We start from the raw sequence: 22,842 nt of genomic DNA on the forward strand, positions 1-22,842 counted from the left end.
AACTTTGGTGGTAAATTCATAATGATTTGTCATGTTTCAAGCTCATTTCCAGTGCACTTCATGACTCCAACCACTTAAATATAATATATTCCTGGTTTTAAAACAGCAGATTGAAAATAAATGATCTTAATTATATGGGACTTTTCTATTCTTTTTTTAAATAGATTTATTTATTTGAAAGTCAGAGTTACACACACACACACAGAGAGAGAGAGAAGGAGAGAAAGAGAGAGAGAAATCTTCCATTTGCTGGTTCATTCCCTAACTGGCTGCAATGGCCAGAGCTGTGCCAATCTGACACCAGGAGCCAGGAGCCCGAAGCCTCTTCTGGGTCTCCCATGTGGGTGCAAGGGCCCAAGGACTTGAGCCATCCTCTACCACTTTTTCAGGCCATAGCAGAGAACTGAATTGGAAGTGGAGCAGCCAGGACTCAAACCAGCACCCACATGGGATGCCCTCACTGCAGGCAGCAGCTTTACCCACTACACCAGAGCACCAGCCCCTCTATTCTTTTTTTTAATTAATGTGAAGCTTCAAAGGAGGTTAACCTGACACAAAAATATAAAGATACTTCAAAAATGTCTCAAAAAGTAGAATTAAAATATAAGTTCATTTTGGTTCAAAAAAATTTGAAATCCATGCATATATAAGATCTTCAAAAAGGCCATGGAAATGCATATTATGAAAAACCTGCATTTCAAATTCTTTTTGCATGAAAATAAACATCTTTTCATTCTATTATCCACAAACTTTTTGAAGTACTCTCAGAACTACAGCCAGAATAAGCTTTGAATAACACACAGTAAAATATTAAGGTTTAAAATTTTCAAATTTTTGTTGTTGTTGTTATTTTCATGCAAACTGTTGAACTCTTAGTAGAGAGTTGGTCTTCTGTGTATAAAGTTAATCAAAAATGGATCTTAGTGGATAATGGGACTGGGAATGGGAGACAGAGGAGGGGGTAGGAGAGTGGCTGGGAGGGCAGGAATGGTGGAAAGAATCACTATATTCCTAAAGTTATACTTATGAAATGCATGAAGCTTATATTCCTTAAATAAAAGGTTTTTTAGGGAAAAAAATAAAAAATAAAATTTAAAAAATTTACAAAAAGAGAGTACCATGAGAGAAAAAATACTAAGGGGTCTTCAAAAAAGTTCACAAAAAAAAGTTATGAAAAAACTATATTAGATTTAAACTTTTTTGGAATGAAAATAAACTTATCTTTATTTCTCAAAAAATATATAAATAGATATAATTTTCTTCCTTTGGGGAGTGAACCAGTAGATGGAAGATCTCTCTCTCTCTCTCTCTCTCACTCTATTTCTCACTCTCTCTGCCTCTTTATAAGTCTGGCTTTCAAATAAATAAATCTTTAAAAAAAGACAACAGTTTGATACTTCAATTATTTTCACCATGTGATACATCTACAACAGATCAAATGTCAATGTCAATGTTGATTTTCTCCGACTTTTGCAAAATAAAATCTTTATTTTAAATATTTAATATTTATTTGAAAGGCAGAGTTACAGAGAGGCAGAGAGAGAGAGGGAGGGAGGGAGAGAGACAGAGAGAGAGGTCTTCTGTCCACTGGTTCACCCAAATGGCCACAATGGCTGGAGCTAGGCCAATCCAAAGCCAGGAGCCAGGATCTTCTGGGTCTCCCATGTGGGTGCAGGGGCCCAAGGACTTGGGCCATCTTCTACTGCTTTCCCCAGTCCATAGCTGAGAGCTGGATCCGAAGTGGAGCAGCAGGCACTCAAATCAGCATCCACGTGGAATGTTGGTACTAAAGGCAGCAGCTTTACCCACTATGCCACAGTGCCTACCCCTACAGAAGAAAACCTTAAAAGTTTTTCCTATTTAGAAATTTACGATGAGTTTTCCATGAAAATATCTGAACAAAATTCTTCAACTATGAAAATAATTGAAAACTGCACAAATGGTTCCCAAAGAAAAAACATATGGAAGGTATTGTAACTTCTGGAATTTACTGTAAAGTATGATTTGTATAAATCCTTGCCAACGTACCCACGTTTATGACTTTTCTTGTGAGTATCTCTTGCTTCATGAGAAAGAAAACTTCCAAAATAAAAAAATAATAAGTGTTATTTGGTCACCTACAAGCAGAGTAACAAATATAATTACACTGTCTAAAGAACATGATTATGTATTAGTTATGAAGGGCCCCATAACAAAGTAAAACAACTGTGGGGCTTGAAACAACAAAATTTATTGTCTCACATCTCAGGAGGTTAGAAATTAAAAATTATAGTATCCACAGGTTATGTTCTCTGAAAGATCTAGGGAAGGATCTATGATGTTCTCTTAGCTTCAAATGTTTTTGGTAATCCTTGGAGTCCATTCATTAACTTGCAACTATATAGCCAGACCCTCTCTTGATGGTCACAAGCCATTCTCCTTGTATGTCTTTGTCTTTGCCATTCTTCACCCTGTGTGTCTGACTCTTCATTTGCCTTCTTTTCACAAACTCACCATTTTTCATTAACTGTCCCTCCTATTTCAGTATGACCTTACTGTCATTGATTACATCTGCAATGATTCTTTCCAAATAAGGTCACATTCTGAGGTACTTGTGGCCGGAGTGGGGGTGGGGGGGAGGGAATGACAGTTCAACCAGTAAAGAGTAATACTAGCAATCACTGTAAATTTGGAGACGTTGTGGGACTGGCACTGTGGCACAATGGGTTAAGCTACCAGTTACGATGATAGCATTCGGTATCTGAGCAGCCGGTTAGAGTTCTGGCTGCACCATTTCCCACCCAGCTCCCTACTAATTCATGTGAGAAGGCAAGGGGAGATAGCTCAAGAACCTAGGACCGTGACACACACGTGGGGCATCCCAATGGAGTTCCTGGCTCCTGGTTTCTGCCTGGCCAGACCTGCCTATTGCGGCCATTGGGGAGTAAACCAGCAGATGGAACTTCCACATCGCGTCCAATCTCCAAACCCCACTGCCCCATCGTTCTGCCTTTCAAATATTTAAATGAATCAAACTTTTCAAAAAATTAAACTTGCAGAGATTCAAAAGTAAACTATAATGCTATTGCACATGAACAGATAAATGTGTAAGTATGCTTTTTACCCTTTCGAAAAATACAGAGATGTAACTTAAAAATGCTAGCCCATTACTCTTCTTAGCGCTGCGATTTTTAACTGCGATGACTACTTCCACAACAGAAAAGTCTCACTATCTGAGTTTCTTTCCTGGGCTTCCTGGTTACTCATTTCGCCATTACTACACCCACCGGCGGCCCGCGCTCAGTCAGCTCGCAGCAGCGCGACGCCTCCAGGCGCGGCTCCCTCAGACACTCACTTTCCTAGTCGCTCCGCGGAGGAGCCTCCCGTCGGCCTAAACGCCGCCAAGTCGTTTAGGAGGACCCGAAGGCCGCCGCTTGCCACACTAGGTGGCGCCTCGCTCCCTGGCTCGCCGCGGAGCACCGCCTCACAGCGAGGGAAGCCGGCCCAGCTCTCCGCCTCGGGAAACGCTCAACAGCCCTTCTCCGCCCTGCCTCAGACTGCCAGCGAGGCAGTCCGTGATACTCATGCGCAAACACGTCCACCACGCACCGGGCGCCGGCGCATGCGCCCCGCAGCTCCTCCGCCCGGCCCCTCCCCTGGCGTTTCCAGTTCCGGCCTCCGAGGGGAGGGGCGGGGCACTGCGAACATGCGGCTGTCGGTCGCGGCCGCCATCTCCCATGGCCGCGTATTCCGCCGCCTGGGCCTGGGACCCGAGTCCCGCATTCACCTGCTGCGGAACTTGCTCACGGGACTGGTGCGACACGAACGCATCGAGGCGTCATGGGCGCGCGTGGACGAGATGAGGGGCTACGCCGAGAAGGTAAGGAACGAGGCCGGCCTGTCTCCGCGCGCGTCTAGGCTACAGGGGCGGGGTCTGGCTGAATTTGGCGAGGAATTGGACTGCTCTGGTAAACCCTTCCCCAAGTCTGAATCACGTAGGATCCTAGACTGGGCCCACTCCCCGGCGCCTCAAACCGGACACGAGTAAGGGCTCCGTAGTCACGGGCGGCCTGAATTAAAGATCCTTGAGTGGCGGGATGAATTGATTGCGATCTCCTCGCAGCTCATCGACTGTGGGAAGCTGGGAGACACCAACGAACGAGCCATGCGCATGGCTGACTTCTGGCTCACGGTGAGTGTGACCCGCCTTTGCCTCCCAGATGCACTGCTTGCTCCCTCAGAGGAGGGGATTGTTGGAGGGAGGGGGCCGGGCAGAGAGTTAAGCTCTGCCATGTGGACCACTGTTAGGAACTAAATTGGGAACTTGTGTCGTAAGCTGAACCCGATGCGACTATGCATACGCCAGAATGACCTGTGAATGACCCCTCTGTGTAATACTTTTGGGGGGGCGTGGGGGAGGTCTGTGTGCATGTGTTTGGACCCTACCTTTGGGAGTAGCTGAAAATTAAATGCCTCTGCAGTTGTACCTGACTCTACTCTCTCCTGAATAATTCTCCCTCTAGGAGAAGGACTTGATCCCAAAGCTGTTTCAAGTCCTGGCCCCTCGGTACCGAGGTCAGAATGGGGGCTACACGAGAATGCTGCAAATCCCGAATCGGAGTGAGCAGGATCGGGCCAAGATGGCTGTGATCGAGTATAAAGGGAACTGCCTCCCACCCCTGCCTCTGCCTCCCAGAGACAGCAACCTTACACTCCTAAACCAGCTGCTGCAGGGACTGCGGGACGACCTCAGGCTGAACCAGGAAACAAGTATTCACAGCTGCCACACAACTCAAACACCAGGAACCTAACGGGCTGATGGGTCTACAGCTCTCAGTGGTGCCATTGATTACAGGCCTCTGCTGCTCTTTTATTAATGTCTGAGAAGACCTGGAGTGAGAGTTCTGAAATGGACAATCTTAATGGGGTCCAGAATCTTCTGGCCCTTGACTTGCACAGTATATAAAATTCCTTATGTGAATATATGTAAATTGATTTTTTTCTTCTTCCTCTGGGGTTTCTGGAGAATGAAAACTAAATGCTCAGTCTACCTGAGAGAGTAAATTCATGGCTTGATTTTCTGACTCTTAGTTTCGGGTTCCGTGTGTTTAGTATAGTTTATTTTTGTTAATGCCATTTTAGATGGGATACATCTTATAATTCCAATGTTGCTCCTGAAGGTGATTATGTTTTGACACCCAGCATAGAGAGTGAGCCCTTTAGATTCCTTAGAGAAAGATTGCTTTTGATGGGTGGGGCAGTAAAATCTACAAGTGAAACTTTGTCAGTCCACTTTCCTAGGAACCCTCAGGAGACCCTGACACCATTCCTCTGTTTCTCAGCAGGCTCCCACTTTACTCTCGTGTGCTTCCCTCCACTCCTGAATGAGCCTCAGAGGAGAAGACGTAAAAGCTCAGCTATCCCACTACCCTGACCTAAGGGGTGGAGGCGTTCAACAGAGGAAGTTGGATTTCAGATTAAGCTCTTTCCTCTTGGTGGAGAGGGGAGGGGATAAAGGAGAGAGTTGAAGTAAGGAGGATTAGGAAGTTAAACTCACTGGGAATTTCCTGGAAGTTGTTATTGTTGTCAAGTCTGGGGCTCTCTGGGAACTCAGAAAAAGGAAATCCGGCTTCAGAATGGCTTGGGAACGTGAGAAGCAGAGAACTCCTTTATATCTACTAATTACTGTGAAGCTGGGCTTGGCCCAGGCATGCTGCTCCTCCCTTATGTTCAGAGGCAACTAGGGTGATGGTTGCTTTCTCTTCATGAGAAGGCTTAAATGGGAGCTACTACTCCTGGCCTCAACACTTACAGCAGGGCCTGATGGTTGCTATTTCCCACGTAGACTGGTAAGAAGTTTAGCTGTTAGAGTATTTAGCCCACTGAATGCATCTATTATTGGAGTTTAATAAGTAAGGTTAAGAGGAGAGAGGTCACTGGTCTAGTGGTAAGACATGAACTTCAGAAACAGAATTATTCTGGTGTAACTTTACCACAACTGCCCTAATCTGAAACTTGGCTGCTCCAAACTTGGCTCTCTACTTCTTTCCCTTTACCAGTGTGTTCACAAAGTATTGCCAGAAAACTTAATGCAGTAGACACTAAAAACATTTTTCAAATAAACCTAAATTCACTCTTCCCTTGCTTACACTAGAATATAGAGAAGAAATAGCCTCTGCCGTCAAGGAGTTCATAGTCTAATCTGTTGTCACACCATTCTCAAGGGACACTGCATCCTCTGTAATATTTTGGCCCACATAAGATTACCTGAATCCTAGAACATTTGCTAACAGCTCAGGGATAACCCAAGGGAAATAAACCACAATGAATCAGAAATTAGAAATCTGGCCTGTAAGTGACAAATTTTTACTTCCGTGGAATGTTCCTTCGAGTCCATCCAAATTCCAAACCCAAGAGAACAAGAAAAATGAGTCGCCTCTCACGTTGTCAAAGGTTCTCCATCTTGGGTTCTTAACAGTAAGACTGACAAAGTAGTGCCTCCCGTACACACACAGATATGCAGATAACAAATTGTAGTCTTAACACTAATTTTAAGAGGAAACACCAAACCAGACTGTATCCTTAGCATCCGTCTTCAGTGGAATTAGCAGACCACATTGATTTTGTTTCCATAATCTCTTAAATCTACAGTCACCTTTCCTAAACAGATCTAAGGCATGGCTCTCCTGAATTACTGCACTTGCCCCCTAATTTGCCTTGCTTCAGGCAGAGCTGTCATGATAGAAAATTAATCATTTTAATGTCCTGCTAGCTCCTGTGGTTCATTCTTAAGAAGGCCCAGCTGCTTTTCTGTGATTTCCCTTTATAACCAGGCTTTGCTCACTACTGCAGCTACTTTCCTGGCCTCTTAATTTTATTCTCCAGAAGCATAGAAGCCCTTGTTTTGGCTTGTTTCTCTGTGTACCTACCCTTACTACCTTTTAGTTCATGTAGTCCCTACCACCCAGAAAACCCTTCCACTTTCACCTACCTAATTATATTTGAGTAGCTCCTCTGCCCCCATAACCTAAATTCATAGTCAAATTAGGTACTTCTACAGTGTTTCTGTAATACTTTGAATTTGCCACATTGCATTACAGTTCCCGACCGTGAATTGGTTCCCAGACATCCAAGTCTAAGACGGTCTTGTTATTTCCATCTTTCTGCTGATGGGTTCAGGATAGACAGGCATAAAATTTGTGGCAGTAAGAATCCTTGTTCTGTTGTAAGGTTAAACTGGCAAGTTACTCAGTGCTAACAGGGTTCTGGCAGTAGTATGGAAATGGCACTGAAATTGTGAATTAGAATAATAGAAATAACAGTACCTAGAGTTCTTCAGAGGTGAAGTCCTAGTTATGCTGAGATAATCACTTTCATGCTTATTTCTGTTTAAACCTGGCTAGTCTGATAATTGTTCCCAAAAGTAAATACAGTAATTTGTGTCCTGTTTAACCTTTACTGTTTTATCAAAAACCATTTTCACTATGAGTTAACAGACTAAATATAATTTTACATTGCCACTATGCATTTACATATATGACTGAAATAGTAATGGATGCTTCACAAAATACTTATAGAAATATGCACACTAGTATTTTTCTACTGTATTCAAGCTCACTTTTTAAAATGCTGGTCATAATTCACTAAATTGATTTACAGTCCACTAATGGATTACAACCTATTTTTACTGGTCTCAACCAGCATTCCAGTGATAAAACCATTGCCTTTGCTAGACAAACTCCAGATATTTCATGACACAAAGGCTTTCTATGGCCTGGTCTGAGCCACTTGACCTCCTACCATTATTTGCTACCATCCTTCATAGGAAACTACTTGCTATTCTCTGAATATATGGCAATTTTACGTGTGATGTTCCCTTTGCTATAATGCTTGCCCTGTTTCAAGTCAGCTCCTACTGACTCAAATCTCTGCTCAGAAGAAAAGCCTTTTTTGAAGTCTCCAGACTATCACCCTCCAAACAGGGCTAGCTACCTTTATGTGTGCTGTTGTAGTCCTGTGAGGTATACTTGTCAGAGCATTCAACACCCTTTACTACGTAACTGATTCCTTCATTCAACCAAGCTTCTGAAGCTGAAACTAGGAGGCAATAACTACTGTAAGGCCTGATACACAATAGGTGCTCAATATATGTTCATTAAATGAGGAGAAGTAAACTATATCCAGGCCATATTCAACTCTGCCTAAGCCTTAACAAAACTAAAAGATGGTACTATGTGCAGGGACAGTGTTAGGCTATACTGCTAAGTGTCCAAGGCAAAAGAAATGGTCTCCTTCCTCTACAGGAACTTACAGGCTAAAGTGATTGTCAAGAATGTAAGTATATATCTAATTCATTTCTCACATTTTAAATAACAATTTCCTAGAATATTCCTAACCAATCCACAGGCAGAAAACACCTGTACATTTTCCAAGACTGCCAAAAGCTGAAGGGTGACCCCTGTGTTCACTTAATTCCCTAGGCAAAGCTCAATGTTACTCTGGTGGTCCAATTTCTTTAGCTTTCTTTTTAAATTAATATAGGGGCTGGTGCTGTGGCATAGCGGGTAAAGCCACCGCCTGCATGCCAGCATCCCATATGGGTGCCAGTTCAAGTCCCGGCTGCTCCACTTCCTATCCAGCTCTCTGCTATAGCCTGGGAAAGCAGAAGATGGCCCAAGTCTGTGAGTCCTTGCACCCACATGGGGGATCCAGAAGAAACTCCTGGCTCCTGGCTTCCGATCAGCACAGCTCCGGCCAACTGGGGAGTAAACCAACAGCCAACTGGGGAGTAAACCAGCAGATGGAAGACCTCTCTCTGCCATCTTTCTCTCTGTGTAATTCTGACTTTCAAATAAATTTTTTAAAAAAGTTAATATAGCCACTTTCATCCATGCTGTACATTAGATGTCCAGAACTTGTTAGAACTGAAAGTTTGGATACTTTGGCACTCACTGTGCCACACTGTTTCTGTGTTTGACTTTTTAAACTTCCACACATAAGTGAAGTCACACAGTATTTGTGTTTTCTGTCTAACTTTTCACTTAGCAAAATGTGCTCCAGGTCCATCTATATTGTTATAAATTGCAGGATTTCCTTCTTTGTTATGGCTGAGTGAAGTTCCATTGTGTGTGTTTGTATGTATGTGTGTGTACTGCATTCTCTACCCATGTGTTGACAGAGAACTTTCTGAATTGTGGCTATTGTGATTAATGCTACAGTGAACACAACAGTGCAGATATCTTTTCAAGATACTGAGTTCATTCCCTTTAGATACCTACCTGGAAGTGAGATTGCTGGATCATATGAGAATTATATTCTTAATTTATTAAAGAACCTCTATACTGTTTTTACATAATGGCCAAACCAAGTTTTGTTCCCAGCAACAGTGTACGAGGGCTCCCCTTCCTCCCATCCTTACCAACAACACTTGTTGCTTGTCTTTTTTTTTATAATAGCCATGCTAATAGGTGTGGGATATCTCATTGTGGTTTTGATTTGCATTTTACTGATGATTAGTATTACTCAGCATGTTGAGTAATACTTTTCTGTATTGGCCATTTGTACTTATTTGTCATTTTTGGAAAAATGTCGATTCAGAATGTCCATTTTTTAGTCAAATATTTTGGTTTGGTTGGTTAAGGTTTTTTGCTTTTGAGTTGTCTAAGTTCCTGATAATGTTTTTTTATATCAATCTCTTATCAGATATGATTTGCAAATACTTTGTCCTTTCCATAGATTGTCTTTTCTTTTTGTTGATTGTTTCCTTTGATGTGCAAAAGGATTTTAGTTCCATGTAATGCAGCTTATTTGTTTATACTTTGGTGTCATATCTAAAAAATCGGTTTCATATCTTACATTTTAGACTAGTCCATGGGGCCAGCACTGTGGTGCAGTAGGTTAATCCTCCACCTTTGGCACCCACATCCCATATGGGCACCAGTTCTAGTGCCAGCTGCTCCTCTTCTGATCCAGCTCTCTGCTATGGACTGGGAAAGCAGTAGAAGATGGCCCAAGTACCTGGGCCCCTGCCCACATGGATGACCTGGAGGAAGCTCCTGGCTCCTGGCTTTGGATTAGCTCAGTTCTGGCCCTTGCGGCCATTTGGGGAGTGAATCAGCAGATGGAAAGCCCGTCTCTCTTTCTCTCTCACTGTCTATAACTCTACTTCTCAAATAAATAAATAAAATCTTTAAAAAAAAAAAAAAAAGACAGCCAGCACCGCGGCTCAATAGGCTAATCCTCCGCCTTGCGGCGCCGGCACACCGGGTTCTAGTCCCGGTCGGGGCACCGGATTCTGTCCCGGTTGCCCCTCTTCCAGGCCAGCTCTCTGCTGTGGCCAGGGAGTGCAGTGGAGGATGGCCCAAGTGCTTGGGCCCTGCACCCCATGGGAGACCAGGAGAAGCACCTGGCTCCTGCCATCGGATCGGCGCGGTGCGCCGGCCGCAGCGGGCCAGCCACGGTGGCCATTGGAGGGTGAACCAATGGCAAAGGAAGACCTTTCTCTCTGTCTGTCTTTCTCACTGTCCACTCTGCCTGTAAAAAATAATAAATAAATAAATAAAAGACTAGTCCATTTCAAGTTAATTTTTATATGATGTAAGACAAGGATCCAGTTTCATTCTGTGACATTTGGATACTCAGTTTGCCCAACATCATTTATTGAACAGACTTCTTTTCTCTTTTCTCCATTGCATATTCTTAGCACCCTTGTGCTGAGATTAAGTTGGCCACAAAGATTAGTTGGCCACAGATGCCTGGATTTATTTGGGGGCTCCCTATCTTGTCTCAATGGTGTAGGTGTCTGTTTTTCTGCCTAAACAATACTTTTTTGATTGTTACAACTTTGTAATGCAGTTTATAGTTGGGAAAGGCAATACCTCCAGTTTTTTCTTCAAATACAGTTGGTTGTCTTCAGTATTTTGTATTCCATATGAATTTTAAGATTGTTTTTTCTATTTCTGTGAAAAATGCCATTGGAATTTTAATAGAGATTGAGTTGATTCTGTAGATCATTTTGGGCAGGATGTATGTGTGAACATTTTAATAATACTAATTCTTACAATCTAAGAACAGAAGATTTCTTCCCACTTATTAATATAGGGGCTGGTGTCTTCAGTTTCTTTTTTCAGTGTCATAGTTTTCAGTGCACAGATCTTTCATCTCCTTGATTTAATTTATCTCAAAATATTTTAGTTTTTTATGTTATTGTTATTGTAAATTAGATTATTTCATCTCCTTTTCAGTGTCTTAGTTATACTATTTGGCAGCCACTAAATAGTGAGCTCCTTGAGGGAAGAGATCACATCAAATTCACCTCTCCCACCACCAAGTAAAGAACATTGAACAAAATAAGCATCTAGGGGCCGGCGCTGTGGCATAGCAGGTAGAGCCGCCACCTGCAATGCCAGCATCCCATATGGGCGCCGGTTCAAGTCCCGCCTGTTCAACTTCTGATCCTGCTCTCTGCTATGGCCTGGGAAAGCAGTAGAAGGTGGCCCAAGGACTTGGGCCCCTGCACCCACATAGGAGACCCAGAAAAAGCTCCTGGCTCTTGACTTCAGATCGGCCTTTACGGCCAACTGGAGAATGAACCAGCAGATGGAAGACCTCTCTCTCTCTCTCTCTCTCTCTCTCTCTGCATCTCCTTCTCTCTGTGTGTAACTCTGACTTTCAAATAAATAAATAAATCTTAAAAAAAAAAAAGCATCTGTAAATGTCTATTGAATGAATCAGCATGTTATACTGAGTTCTTAAGCCAACTCTGCATTTGGACTTAGTAACTCTTCCCTTCTCCTGTTTCCTCCTATTTCATCTGAAAAAGAGCTTCCTGCAAAACTTTTTCCTCATTGTTCACACCTAGGTAATGTATGTATCCTTAAGGATATCCTCTCTGTGCTCTTAAATGCATAGGTATAGTGTAGCTCTCTAACTCTGGGACATGAATTTGGTGGTTAAGTCTGTGACGCTCTAATAGTAGAAATGGTCTTGTGCTTACAATTTTTAAACTTTTCTGACATTTTGCATTCTGTTCAGTCATATATCTCTTTAATATAAAATAGAGCTTTCAGTTTTTATAAGTTAGATATTTTATATCTCACACACAAAACTGCCTAACAAAATTGGTATTCTGATAAGACAAGCCTTATTTACTCTGTAGTTTCACATGTACCTTGGTATACCACTTATATACCCCACTTTGGGAAGGAGTTTATTTCTGTTTGCTTCAAGAATATGTAAACGCAAAAGCTGTATGTAGGGATGTCACTGGAAGCTTGAATGACATTGTCCTGGCTTAATTTCTAACTATGCTTCCTTTAAATTATTTCAGAAGCTTCCTTAGGATTCTTTTCTCCTTTTATCCCATAAAGAACAAAAGAAAGGATGGTTCAGTGTTGTATTTGCTGACTTGGAAATGCCTGGGAGCATCTGGATCTTGAGAAAGAGGTTGTTACTGGGAGAACAGATTTGGGAGTTGTCAGCAATTAAAGCTAAGGAAATGGATGGAGTGACTCAGAGTGCAGAGGGAAAGGAGGCTGAAGTCAGACATTAGAGAACAGACAGGATACAGAACTTAAGAAGGAGACTGAAAAATTGCCTTTAGGAGAGAAAAACCTGCAGAATTCATCAGAGTACTTACCGTGGTTTCTTGTACACAGGAAACACTAAAAAAGAAAAAAAGAAATTATCAAATACATTTACTAGGCTTATTCCTTCTCCCCTTTAAAGTACTATGCAAATATAGACAATACAAGGATGACCCCCTCAAAGGTCTAAAAGACTAGCTGGACAAACAAATCATAAACAAGTAAGTACCAAATAGCAAGATAAGTACTATGAAAGTAGTTGCACATGAAGCAAACTAGAATAGCAAGAAAAGAGTTGGTTGATGTGGAACTTCGCAGAAGAAAAATGCTACATACAGCTGATTCTTGAAGAATGAGTGGGAATGCATCAAACTTGAAGGAGATAGGGCAGCTGGGAGGGCATGCCAAGCAGCAAGATCTGCAGGTTTAAATACACTGAATTGTGAAACAGTATGGAGTGATGAGAAATTTCAAGTAAGTTATTTGGTACAGCTGGGACTTAGTATTTGAGAGAAAAGTGGAGAAAATGAAGCAGGAAAGCCAGGCAAGATCAAATTACAAAGAGCCCCGTAAGACATGATAAAGTGTTTGGATTTTATCCTGGATCCTAAGGAAAGCCACTGAAGGATTTTTAAATGGAGAGAAAAGGGATCAGATTTACTTTTCAGAAAGACTGTTCTTGCATCAAACTGGAGGATAGGTTAAAGGGGCAAAACTAGAAGCAAGCAAACCAAATAGGTTAGTTTAGGAACCCAAGCAGAGTTATTGAAAAATCAGACTGAGCCAGAGGCAGGGTGGATGGAAAGAGGCTGACAAATCAGCTGCCATAGGAAAGGTGGAGTAGACTACACATTGTGTGTCATTATGTGAGGTGGAGGAAAAAGTTAAGAGTCAAGCATGACACCAGGTTCCTGCTTGGATAGTTGGAAAGAGAAATAATTCCATGCACAGAGAGTGAAGATGGTAGAGGAGAAGCAAAACTGGGATTGTCGTGATGAATCCACACAACCAGCCCACCCTACCAGGCCTCTGGCCCTTTCAAGACCACATTATCATTACCCTTCAAATTTTATCCTCCAGTATCTGACTCCATAAACTCAGTTTGTCTCTAGCTCCCTCAGACCTCTAGACACAGATATCAAACCTTAACCTCTTGCAATTCTAATCCTTTGGACCCTTCCTTTTCCCCTCTGTGCACAAAGATTTTCCTCCTTTTCAGCCAATCCTGAATGTCATGATCCAACAATTCAGCATTCTCACGCCAGCCCCTATTCAGTCCCTTGCCTTTTTTCCCACCCATCTTCTAATCACCAGATTTCTGTACTCTTGTGCCTTCATTGTTGAGCACTCCTAGGGATAAAACAAAAATCACACACCATTAGAACTGCTACCAACAGAGTTGGCCCTGAACACAAGCTGGGTTGCTCACTCCTACCACATCATTGACTCTTACAAATTTTCAATACTTTTCTTAAACCCTTATATCGCCTTCACCTCTTATTATCAGCTCTTAAACTCACTGCCTACTTCTCAGAAGAAAAAAAAGTGGGGTTTATATGCATGGTCTCTTCAATTTCTTATAATCTTAACCCTTATCTGTACCCAGGGCCTAAGCAATTATTGAAAAATATATTTACTGAAGACAGTTCACCAAAGGACAAAGCTACCCAAAGGCCAATTCATCAAATTTTCCAAATTTATCCACCTAAAAAAATTTTCTGATATATTTCAAAATCCAATTTGGCGCAATTACCAACTTGCCAAACTGTTTCTATTGGTCATTTGCAAAGTTTATAGCAATGTGTTCCATGGAAGGATTTAACAGCTTTGTGGAGTCTTTGGGTTTTTTTTGTTGTTGTTGTTGTTTTGTTTTTTTAGATTTATCTTACTTATTTGAAAGACAGAGTTACAGAGAGAGGTAGAGTCAGAGAGAATCTTCCATCTGCTGGTTCACTCTCCAGATGGTCGCAACGGCCGGAGCTGCACCAACCCGAAGCCAGGAGCCAGGAGCTTCTTCCAGGTCTCCCATGTGGGTGCGGGGGCCCAAGGACTTGGGCCATCTTCCATTGCTTTCCCAGGCCATAGCGGAGAGCTGGATCTGAAGAGGAGCAGCTGGGACCAGAACCAACACCCATATGGGATGTGGGCACTTCAGGCCAGGGCTTTAACCCACTGCGCCATAGCGCCGGCCCCAAGTTTCAGTTTTATTTAGATTAGTTTCACCAAAGTCTTTGCATTAGATTAATTATACAGCAGATTTAAGCTCAACTCCATTTAATGTCACCTTTGTATGTGATACGTATTTCCAAACACTTAGAGCTCATAGATAATACTCATTTGATCAAGCTGATAAACAAACATATGAATTAAAAATTAGTTAAAAATGAGCCTTTCCAAGGCAAACTTTTCTTATTTGAAAGGTGGAGTTACAGAGAGGGAGAGGCAGAGACAGAGACAAAGTCTTCCATCTTCTGGTTCACTCCCCAAATGGCTTCTCTCTCTCTCTCTCTCTCTCTCTCTCTCTCTCTCCCCCCCCACTCCTTCTCTCTGTAACTCTGTCTTTCAAATAAATAAAATAAATCTTTAAAAAGTATATATATATATATATATATATATGCAAAATTCCTCAACAAAATACTTGCAAACCAGATACAACAAAATAGAAAAAGAATTACACAGTATGCCAAGTAGAGTTTATCCCAAAAATGCAAGATTGGTTTACACCCTAAAATCTATTCATATAAAATATCATTATTACAGAGTAAAAAACAAAACCACATAATCAACTCAATAAAGAAAATATATTTGACAAAATCTGGTATTTTTTCATTATAAAATACTCAGTAAAGCAGCCAAAAAGGTAAGCCCAATAAAAAGCATATATGAGGGCCAGCACTGTAGTGTAGTGGATGAAACCACCACCTGCAGTGCATCCTATATGGGCACCCATTCGAGTCTGGCTGCTCCACTTCCAATCCTGCTCTCTGCTATGGGCTGGGAAAGCAGTAGAAGATGGCCCAAGACCTTGGGCTGTTGCACCCGCATGGGAGACCCAGAAGCTCCTGGCTCCTGGTTCCTGGCTCCTGGCTCTTGGCTCTTGGCTCCTGGCTTTGGATTGGCCCAGCTCCAGCCATTGCAGCCATCTGAGGAGTGAACCAATGGATGGAAGACCTCTCTCTCTGCCTTTCCCTCTCTGTAACTCTGGCTTTTTTTTTTTTTTTTTTTTTTTTTTTTACAGGCAGAGTGGATAGTGAGAGAGAGAGAGACAGAGAGAAAGAGAGAAAGGTCTTCCTTTGGCCGTTGGTTCACCTTCCAATGGCCACCGCGGCCGGTGTGCTGCGGCTGGCGCACCACACTGATCCGAAGGCAGGAGCCAGGTACTTATCCTGGTCTCCCATGGGGTGCAGGGCCCAAGCACTTGGGCCATCCTCCACTGCACTCCTGGGCCATAGCAGAGAGCTGGCCTGGAAGAGGGGCAACCGGGACAGAATCCGGTGCCCCGACTGGGACTAGAACCTGGTGTGCTGGCGCCGCTAGGCGGAGGATTAGCCTGTTGAGCTACGGCGCTGGCCCTGTAACTCTGACTTTCAAATAAATACATAAATATTTTAAAAAAGAAAAAAGCATATACAAAAAAGAAAAAAGCATATACGAAAACCTCACACCTGGGATTAGCATTATTGTGCAGCAGTTAACATGCCAGGTGGAACATCTACATTCCTTATGAGAGTGCCTGGGTTCAAGTCCCTGCTCCACTTATGATTCAACTTCCTACCAATAAATACCCTGAGAGGCAACAGATGATAACTCCCTTGCACCTGTCACTCATGTGGGAGCCCCAACAAATGATATCAGAACAAATGGATATCCACAGGCAAATAATAAAATTGGACCTCTACCTCACACCATATATAAAAGTTAAGTGGATAACCACTTTAAGTGTTAGAGTTGAAGCTATTAAAACTCTCAGAAGAAAACATATCAGTAAAGCTTGCCCTTGCTTTAGACAATGATTTAGATATGACACCAAAAGCCCAACCAACAAAAGTTGGATAAATTGAAATTCATCAAAATTAAAAACTTCTGTTCTTCAAAGCTTGCCATCAACAAATGAAAGGACATTTCACAGCATGGGAGAAAATAATTACAAATTACCTATCTGATAAGGAACTTTGTATCCAGAATATATTAAGAATACTTACAACTCAAAAGGAAAAAGACAATCCAATTTAAAAATAGGAAAAGGATTTGAATAGACATGCAGTCTATTGAATAGATAGATATACAGTCAGTTTCGGGTTGCACAGAATGTGGGTGTCATATCTGGTTCTCACTGTGAAGACCAAAGAAAATTTTCTCATACTTTCAGAAGTAGGACAGGAAAATAACATGTTTGAAATATGCCCAGAACTCTGTTCTTTTTTTTTTCTGGAGATATAATGCAAATTTTTAGTTTTTGATATCATACTGTAAAGCACAATGAAGAAAATCGTATTTAAAAAGAGGGTAACATTTCTTTGGGCGATAAATCCAATAGAATGCTTCCTGTTCAAACCTATATCTAATGGTGATAATTTATAAACTAGTTTCTAAACAGATGCACATTTTTAAAGATTTACTTCATTTATTTTGGGGAAAGGGAAAGAAAGAGAAAAAAAAATTATTCCATTTCCTGGTTCACTCCCCAAATGGCCACAGCCACCAGGGCTGAGCCAGGCCAAAGCCTGGAAATACATCTGGGTCTCCCACGTGAGTGGCAGGGGCACAAGTACTTGGGACCTCATCTGCTGCCTTCCCTGGCATATTAGCAGGAAGCTGGATCCAAAGTGTAGCAACCAGGACTCTAACCAGCATTCTGAAATGGGATGCTGGAATCACTGTGCCCCAACGCCAGCCCCCAGATACAAATTTTTAATAAATGATAAAAGCTAAGTTTTGCTCAGGAATACTAGTATTCACATACCATGTAGGTTGTTTTATAGCAGATACTGAAGTTTGCCAAGCTTCAGACAGCAAAACGCTAAGTTGTGAGTTCAGTTTTGGCCAGCTAGCTGTTTCCCCTTATCCTGGAGTCTCTGATGTCATCTACTATTGAGAGCATCCTATCACCTTCACTTCTCTTCTCACAATTGAATCCACTATGGTAGATTCTTCAAGTTCTTAAGATGCAGGGCCTACCAAAAAGCTTCCTACAAATCCACTGGATATCACAATGTTCTCTCTGAAACATTCTATTGCTTCTCCAATTATACTGTTTCTTTCAGGTGCTGCTTTATTGCTTGTTTCTTACTCTGCATTTTTGTTTTGTTCACATCTTTAACTTTATTAGTAAAAGTACTTTATTTCCCTCTTGTATGTGCTTTATATAATGTTTTACAAAGTCATGAAGTTCACAGCTTTATACCAAAATGTAAGAAGGCTAGGCTATTTGCTTATAGATATTTTTAAAGTCAAGTCATCTTAGTTATTCTCAACCATATTCGTTAGAAAAAAATCAGAAACCAAGGGTGCTGGAGCAGCTCTAGGTTATAAGAAAGATCTCCAACTGCCTTTTCTTCTTGTCCTTCTCCTTCCCCTATTCATATGGGCTGTGACCTTGAATTCAGAGAAAATCTTTAGTCACCATGTGACCCAGCAGTGCCACATACTGCAGTTTGGAGGTGAGAGACTGTAGTAGGAACTCAGTGTAGTCCAAATCACCTCCAACATAGCTTCTCTACTTACCTCTTAAAATAGTTCTCTTAAATCCTGAGGATCCTATTAATTTGGGGGCAGGAATTACACTCCTATTTTATAAATGTGGCAGACAGGAACAAAACTTTTAAGTAAGCATATAGAAGTAGCAGTTATTTAAGCAAACCAGACACATGCTGTTCAAATCACAGTGTTCACATCTTCTTCAGCTCCCTTCTAGTCACTGTGCACATAGCCACTATGACTGGCAATCAGAAGGAGAAGAAACCCACCACCTACTGCGGTTGCTGTGAGTTTTCCAACTTTCCGGAACAAAATTCCTGCATACCAGTCAGTCATACCACCCATTACAATCTGGGTAACTACTGAGTATGTTTCTGCCGTAGGTCCCAAACTGTGGCCAAATGCTCAATTCCACCACTGGCATCTTGTTGCATACTCAGTTAAATCCAACACTTTGTAAGAGTTGTCATCACTTTCATATTCTTGGGGAGAGGGTATCCAAGTCGCCATGATACCACTGGCCCACAGTGCTTTGTTCTTAACAAGACCTGCCTCACAGGAAACTATTTTACCAGAGCCTAAACAACTTGAATTTTACTGAATCATAACCAATGTGGAGGAAGGGAATTACTCAACTTCAACCCCCTCCAGCCCTGGTCTCTTTAATATGCTGTGTGTTTGGGAGAAAGGAGTGGTGCGGGAGATGAATGGCTGAGAAGCACTTGTGAAGATCACAGCCCAGGGATACAGGCTCACTAAAAGACAGAGACTTAATCATAAACTACAGAATTCTTCCATTTCTCCTCATAACTTTTCACCACATTAATAGGACTCCTGTTTAACAACAGAGTTAGAGCTTAAACAAATGCAATCCTCAAACCCTAGTTAAGAAGGAAACTAGGAAAAGCCAAAGACACAGGAAAGACAAAAACAAGAACAACAGAAGAAAATTTAACCTCTGACACCACAGCTACAGCAAACAGTAAACACAGACTAGCTCCTAGCCAAATGAACATAAAACGACATGCTAAAGGCCTCTCTACCTCAATTCCTTTTCCTTCATAGGTCATGCCCACGTTCGGCAAAAAATTACAAGGCCAAAAGTAAAAACACAATCTCAAAAAACAAAGCAAGCATCAGAATTAGACTCAGACTTGCAAAAGATTTGGAATTATCACACTGAAAATTTGAAGTAATAATGATTATATACTTATTACATCATTATTAATAATTAATATTATTATATGATAATGCTTGCTACATCATTATTATATGATTAAGAATACTAATGGAAAAAGTGGATAACATGAAAGAACAAATGGATAATATAAGCAGAGAAAAAGAAACTCTAAAAAACAATATAAAGGAAACATTAGAAATTAAAAACATTTATAATGGAAATAAAGAATGACTTTGATAGATTTATCAATATACAGGACATGACCAAGGGAAGACTTAGTAAACTTGAAGACATATCAGGGGGCCAGTGCTATGATGTAGTGGGTAAAGCTACCAGCTACCACCTACAGTGCTGGCATCCCATATGGACACCAGTTCGAGTCCCGGCTGCTCCACTTCTGATCCAGCTCTCTGCTATGGGCTGGGAAAGCAGTAGAAGATGCCCCAGGTCCTTAGGCCCCTGTATCCACGTGGGAGACCCTGAATAAGCTCTTGGCTCCTGACTTCAGATTGGCACAACTCTGGCTGTTGCGGCTATCTGGGGAGTGAACCAACGGAAGGAAGACCTCTCTGTCTCTCTCTCTGCCTCTGCCTCTCTGTAACTCTGCCTTTCAAATAAATTAAATGAATATTTTTTAAAAAGATATATCAATAAAAATTTATTAAACTGAAAAGGCACAGAGGGCCTGATATTGTGGCACAGCAGGTAAAGCTGCTGCTTGCAAAGCCCACATCCCGTATCAGAGTCCTGGCTGCTTCCAGTCCAGCTTCCGGCCAAGACAAACGGGAAGGCAGCAGAAAATCATGCAAGTACTTGGACTCCTGCCAACCATGGGAGAGGAGGATGGAATTCCTGGCTCCTGGCTTCAGCCTGGCCCAAACCTGGCTGTTCCAGCCATTTGAGGAATGATCCAGCAGTTGGAAAATCGTGTGTGTGTGTGTGTGTGTGTTTCCCTCGACCATCCCTCTCTGTCACTGTGATTTTTTTAAAAGATTTATTTATTTATTTGAAAGTCAGAGTTACACAGAGAGAGAAGAGGCAGAGAGAGTGGAGTCTTCCATCCACTGATTCTCTCCCTAATTGCCAGCAACAGGCGGAGCTGCGCTGAAGCCAGGAGCAGGAGCTTCTTCTGGGTCTCCCATGCAGATGCAGGGGCCCAAGGACTTGGACCACCTTCTACTGCTTTCCCAGACCATAGCAGAGAGCTGGATTGGAAGTGGGGCAGCTGGGACTTGAACCAGCACCCATATGGGATACTGGCACTTCAGGCAGCAGCTTTACCTGCTACGCCACAGTGCCAGCCTCTATTTACTTTTTTTTAAAGATTTATTTTATTTATTTGAAAGGTAGAGTCACAGAGAAGGAAAGAAGACAGAGAAAGAGGGCATCGTCTGCTGGTTCACTCCCCAAATGACCACAACAACCAGGGCTGGGCCAGGCCATAGCCAGGAGCCTGGAGCTTCTTTCAGGTCTCCCATATGGGTGCAGGGACACAAGCACTTGAGCCATCTTTCCCAGGCACATTAGCAAGGAGCTGGATCAGAAGTGGAGCTGGGACATGAACCAGTGCTACATGGGATGCTGGTGCTGCAGGCGGCAGCTTAACCGGCTGCGCCATAATGTCAGTCCCAAGTCACTGTGCTTTTTAAATAAATAAATCTTAAAAAGAAAAGCAAAGAGAAAAAAAAGGATGTTAAAAAATAATATTTGCAATAACTTCAGGAAAACAACAAAAGATGAAACATACATCCAATAAGAAGAGAGAAAGAAAGGAACAGAAAACAATACCTGAAATAATAAACGATGAGAATTTTCTGAAATCAATGACAGACACCACGCTATGGATCCAGGAAGCTCAGAAAACACCAAGTATAATAAATACTGAAAGACACCTATACTTAGGCATATCAAACAAGAGAAAAATCAAAGATGACAAGAAAATCTTGAAAAAAGCCAAAGAATAAAATACATCAATTTTCAATTCACATATGAAAAAAATATTCACATTAGGAAAATGTGAATCAAAACCACAAGATACCATTTCACGCTCACTGGGATGCATATAATTAAAAACAAGGAATGAAGGTTGGCAAGGATATGGAGAAATTATAACTTTTATACAGTGCTGTTGAAATGTTAAATGGCACAATGGCTTTAGAAACATTTTGACAAATTTTCACAAATATTTCCTTAAAACATTAAGCATAGGGCCTAGGGTTGTGGCACAGTGAGATAAAGCTGCCTCTTAATATGCCAGCATCCCATATCAGAGTGCCAGTTAGAGTCTTGGCTGCTCCACTTCTGATCCAGCATTCCTGCTAATGTTGCTGGGAACAGAGCAGAAAATGGTTCAAATACCTAGGACCCTGCCACTAATGTGGGAGACCAAAATGGAGTTCCTGACTCCTGGCTTCAGCCTGGCCCAGCCCTGACTGTTACAGACAATGGGGTATAAACCAGCTAATTGAAGATATCTTTCCCCACCCAGTCCCCCATCACTCAACCTTTTAAACAAATAAATAGGGCCGGCGTTCTAGTCCCGGTTCTAGTCCCAGTTGAACACCAGACGATGCCCTCTTTCTCTGTCTCCTCTCCAAATTCTGTCCCGGTTGCTCCTCTTCCAGTCCAGCTCTCTGCTGTGGCCTGGGAAGGCAGTGAAGGATGACCCAAAGTCCTCCTGCACCCCCATGGGAGACCAGGAGGAAGCACCTGGCTCCTGGCCATTTGGGGGATGAACAAATGGAAGGAAGACCTTTCTCTCTGTCTCTCTCTCACACTATCTAACTCTGCCTGTCAAATAAATAAATAAATAAATAAATAAATAATTTTTAATGTTAAGCATAGAGCTATAGGTATAATATACCATACCAGCAGTTACAATCTTAGGTATATACCTAGGGGAACTGAAAAGATATGTGTATACAAATGTTCATAGCAAGACTATTTGTAATAGCCCAAAGCTGGAAACAACCCAAATGTCCATCAACTGATGAATGGATGAACAAAATGTGGTATAGCCCTACAATGGACTATAATCCAACCAAATGAAATGTAAGTCTGATACATGCTACAATGTAGATGAATATTAGACATACTGGAAACAGTACGCTGAGTGAAAAAGCCAGATACAAAAGGCTACATATTCTATGAATCAATTTATATGAAATATACAGAGTAGATAAATCTCTAGACAGAAAGTAGATTATTGGTTGCCCAAGAGTTGGGAAGAGGAGAGAACAGAGTTACTGCTAATGGGAGCAACGTCTGGGGTGTGAGTTTGAGGGCATGAAATTTCCTTTTGGATGATGAAAATATCCTGAATTTGATTGTGGTGATATATGCATAACTCTCTATACTAAAATACAATGTGAATTGTACACTTTAAAAGAATGAACTTTGGGG

General features: G+C 41.8%; 1 protein-coding gene and 1 pseudogene across 1 annotated transcript; one reads left to right on the top strand and one right to left on the bottom strand.

Annotated features, from left to right (window-relative positions):
* The first annotated feature begins 3,656 nt into the window (after positions 1–3,656).
* On the top strand, positions 3,657–5,056 carry MRPL17 (mitochondrial ribosomal protein L17). The gene is made up of 3 exons (XM_062196577.1): positions 3,657–3,859; positions 4,103–4,171; positions 4,503–5,056. Exons 1-3 carry the CDS (start codon positions 3,686–3,688, stop codon positions 4,788–4,790), a joined length of 531 nt encoding a protein of 176 aa, XP_062052561.1. The 5' UTR covers positions 3,657–3,685; the 3' UTR covers positions 4,791–5,056.
* A 12,667-nt stretch (positions 5,057–17,723) lies between these two features.
* Positions 17,724–18,770, bottom strand: LOC133764473 (FUN14 domain-containing protein 1-like; annotated as a pseudogene).
* Between the last annotated feature and the right edge of the window lie 4,072 nt (positions 18,771–22,842).

Source organism: Lepus europaeus, chromosome 7 (genome assembly GCF_033115175.1).
Source record: "Lepus europaeus isolate LE1 chromosome 7, mLepTim1.pri, whole genome shotgun sequence".
Lineage (NCBI taxonomy): Eukaryota > Metazoa > Chordata > Mammalia > Lagomorpha > Leporidae > Lepus > Lepus europaeus.

Excerpts from the sequence above, each read along its gene's own strand:
- MRPL17 (XM_062196577.1), top strand. The coding sequence starts at position 3,686 with ATGCGGCTGTCGGTCGCGGCCGCCATCTCCCATGGCCGCGTATTCCGC. Across the intron at positions 3,860-4,102 it reads TGAGGGGCTACGCCGAGAAG|CTCATCGACTGTGGGAAGCT; the intron begins GTAAGGAACGAG and ends ATCTCCTCGCAG. Across the intron at positions 4,172-4,502 it reads TGGCTGACTTCTGGCTCACG|GAGAAGGACTTGATCCCAAA; the intron begins GTGAGTGTGACC and ends TTCTCCCTCTAG.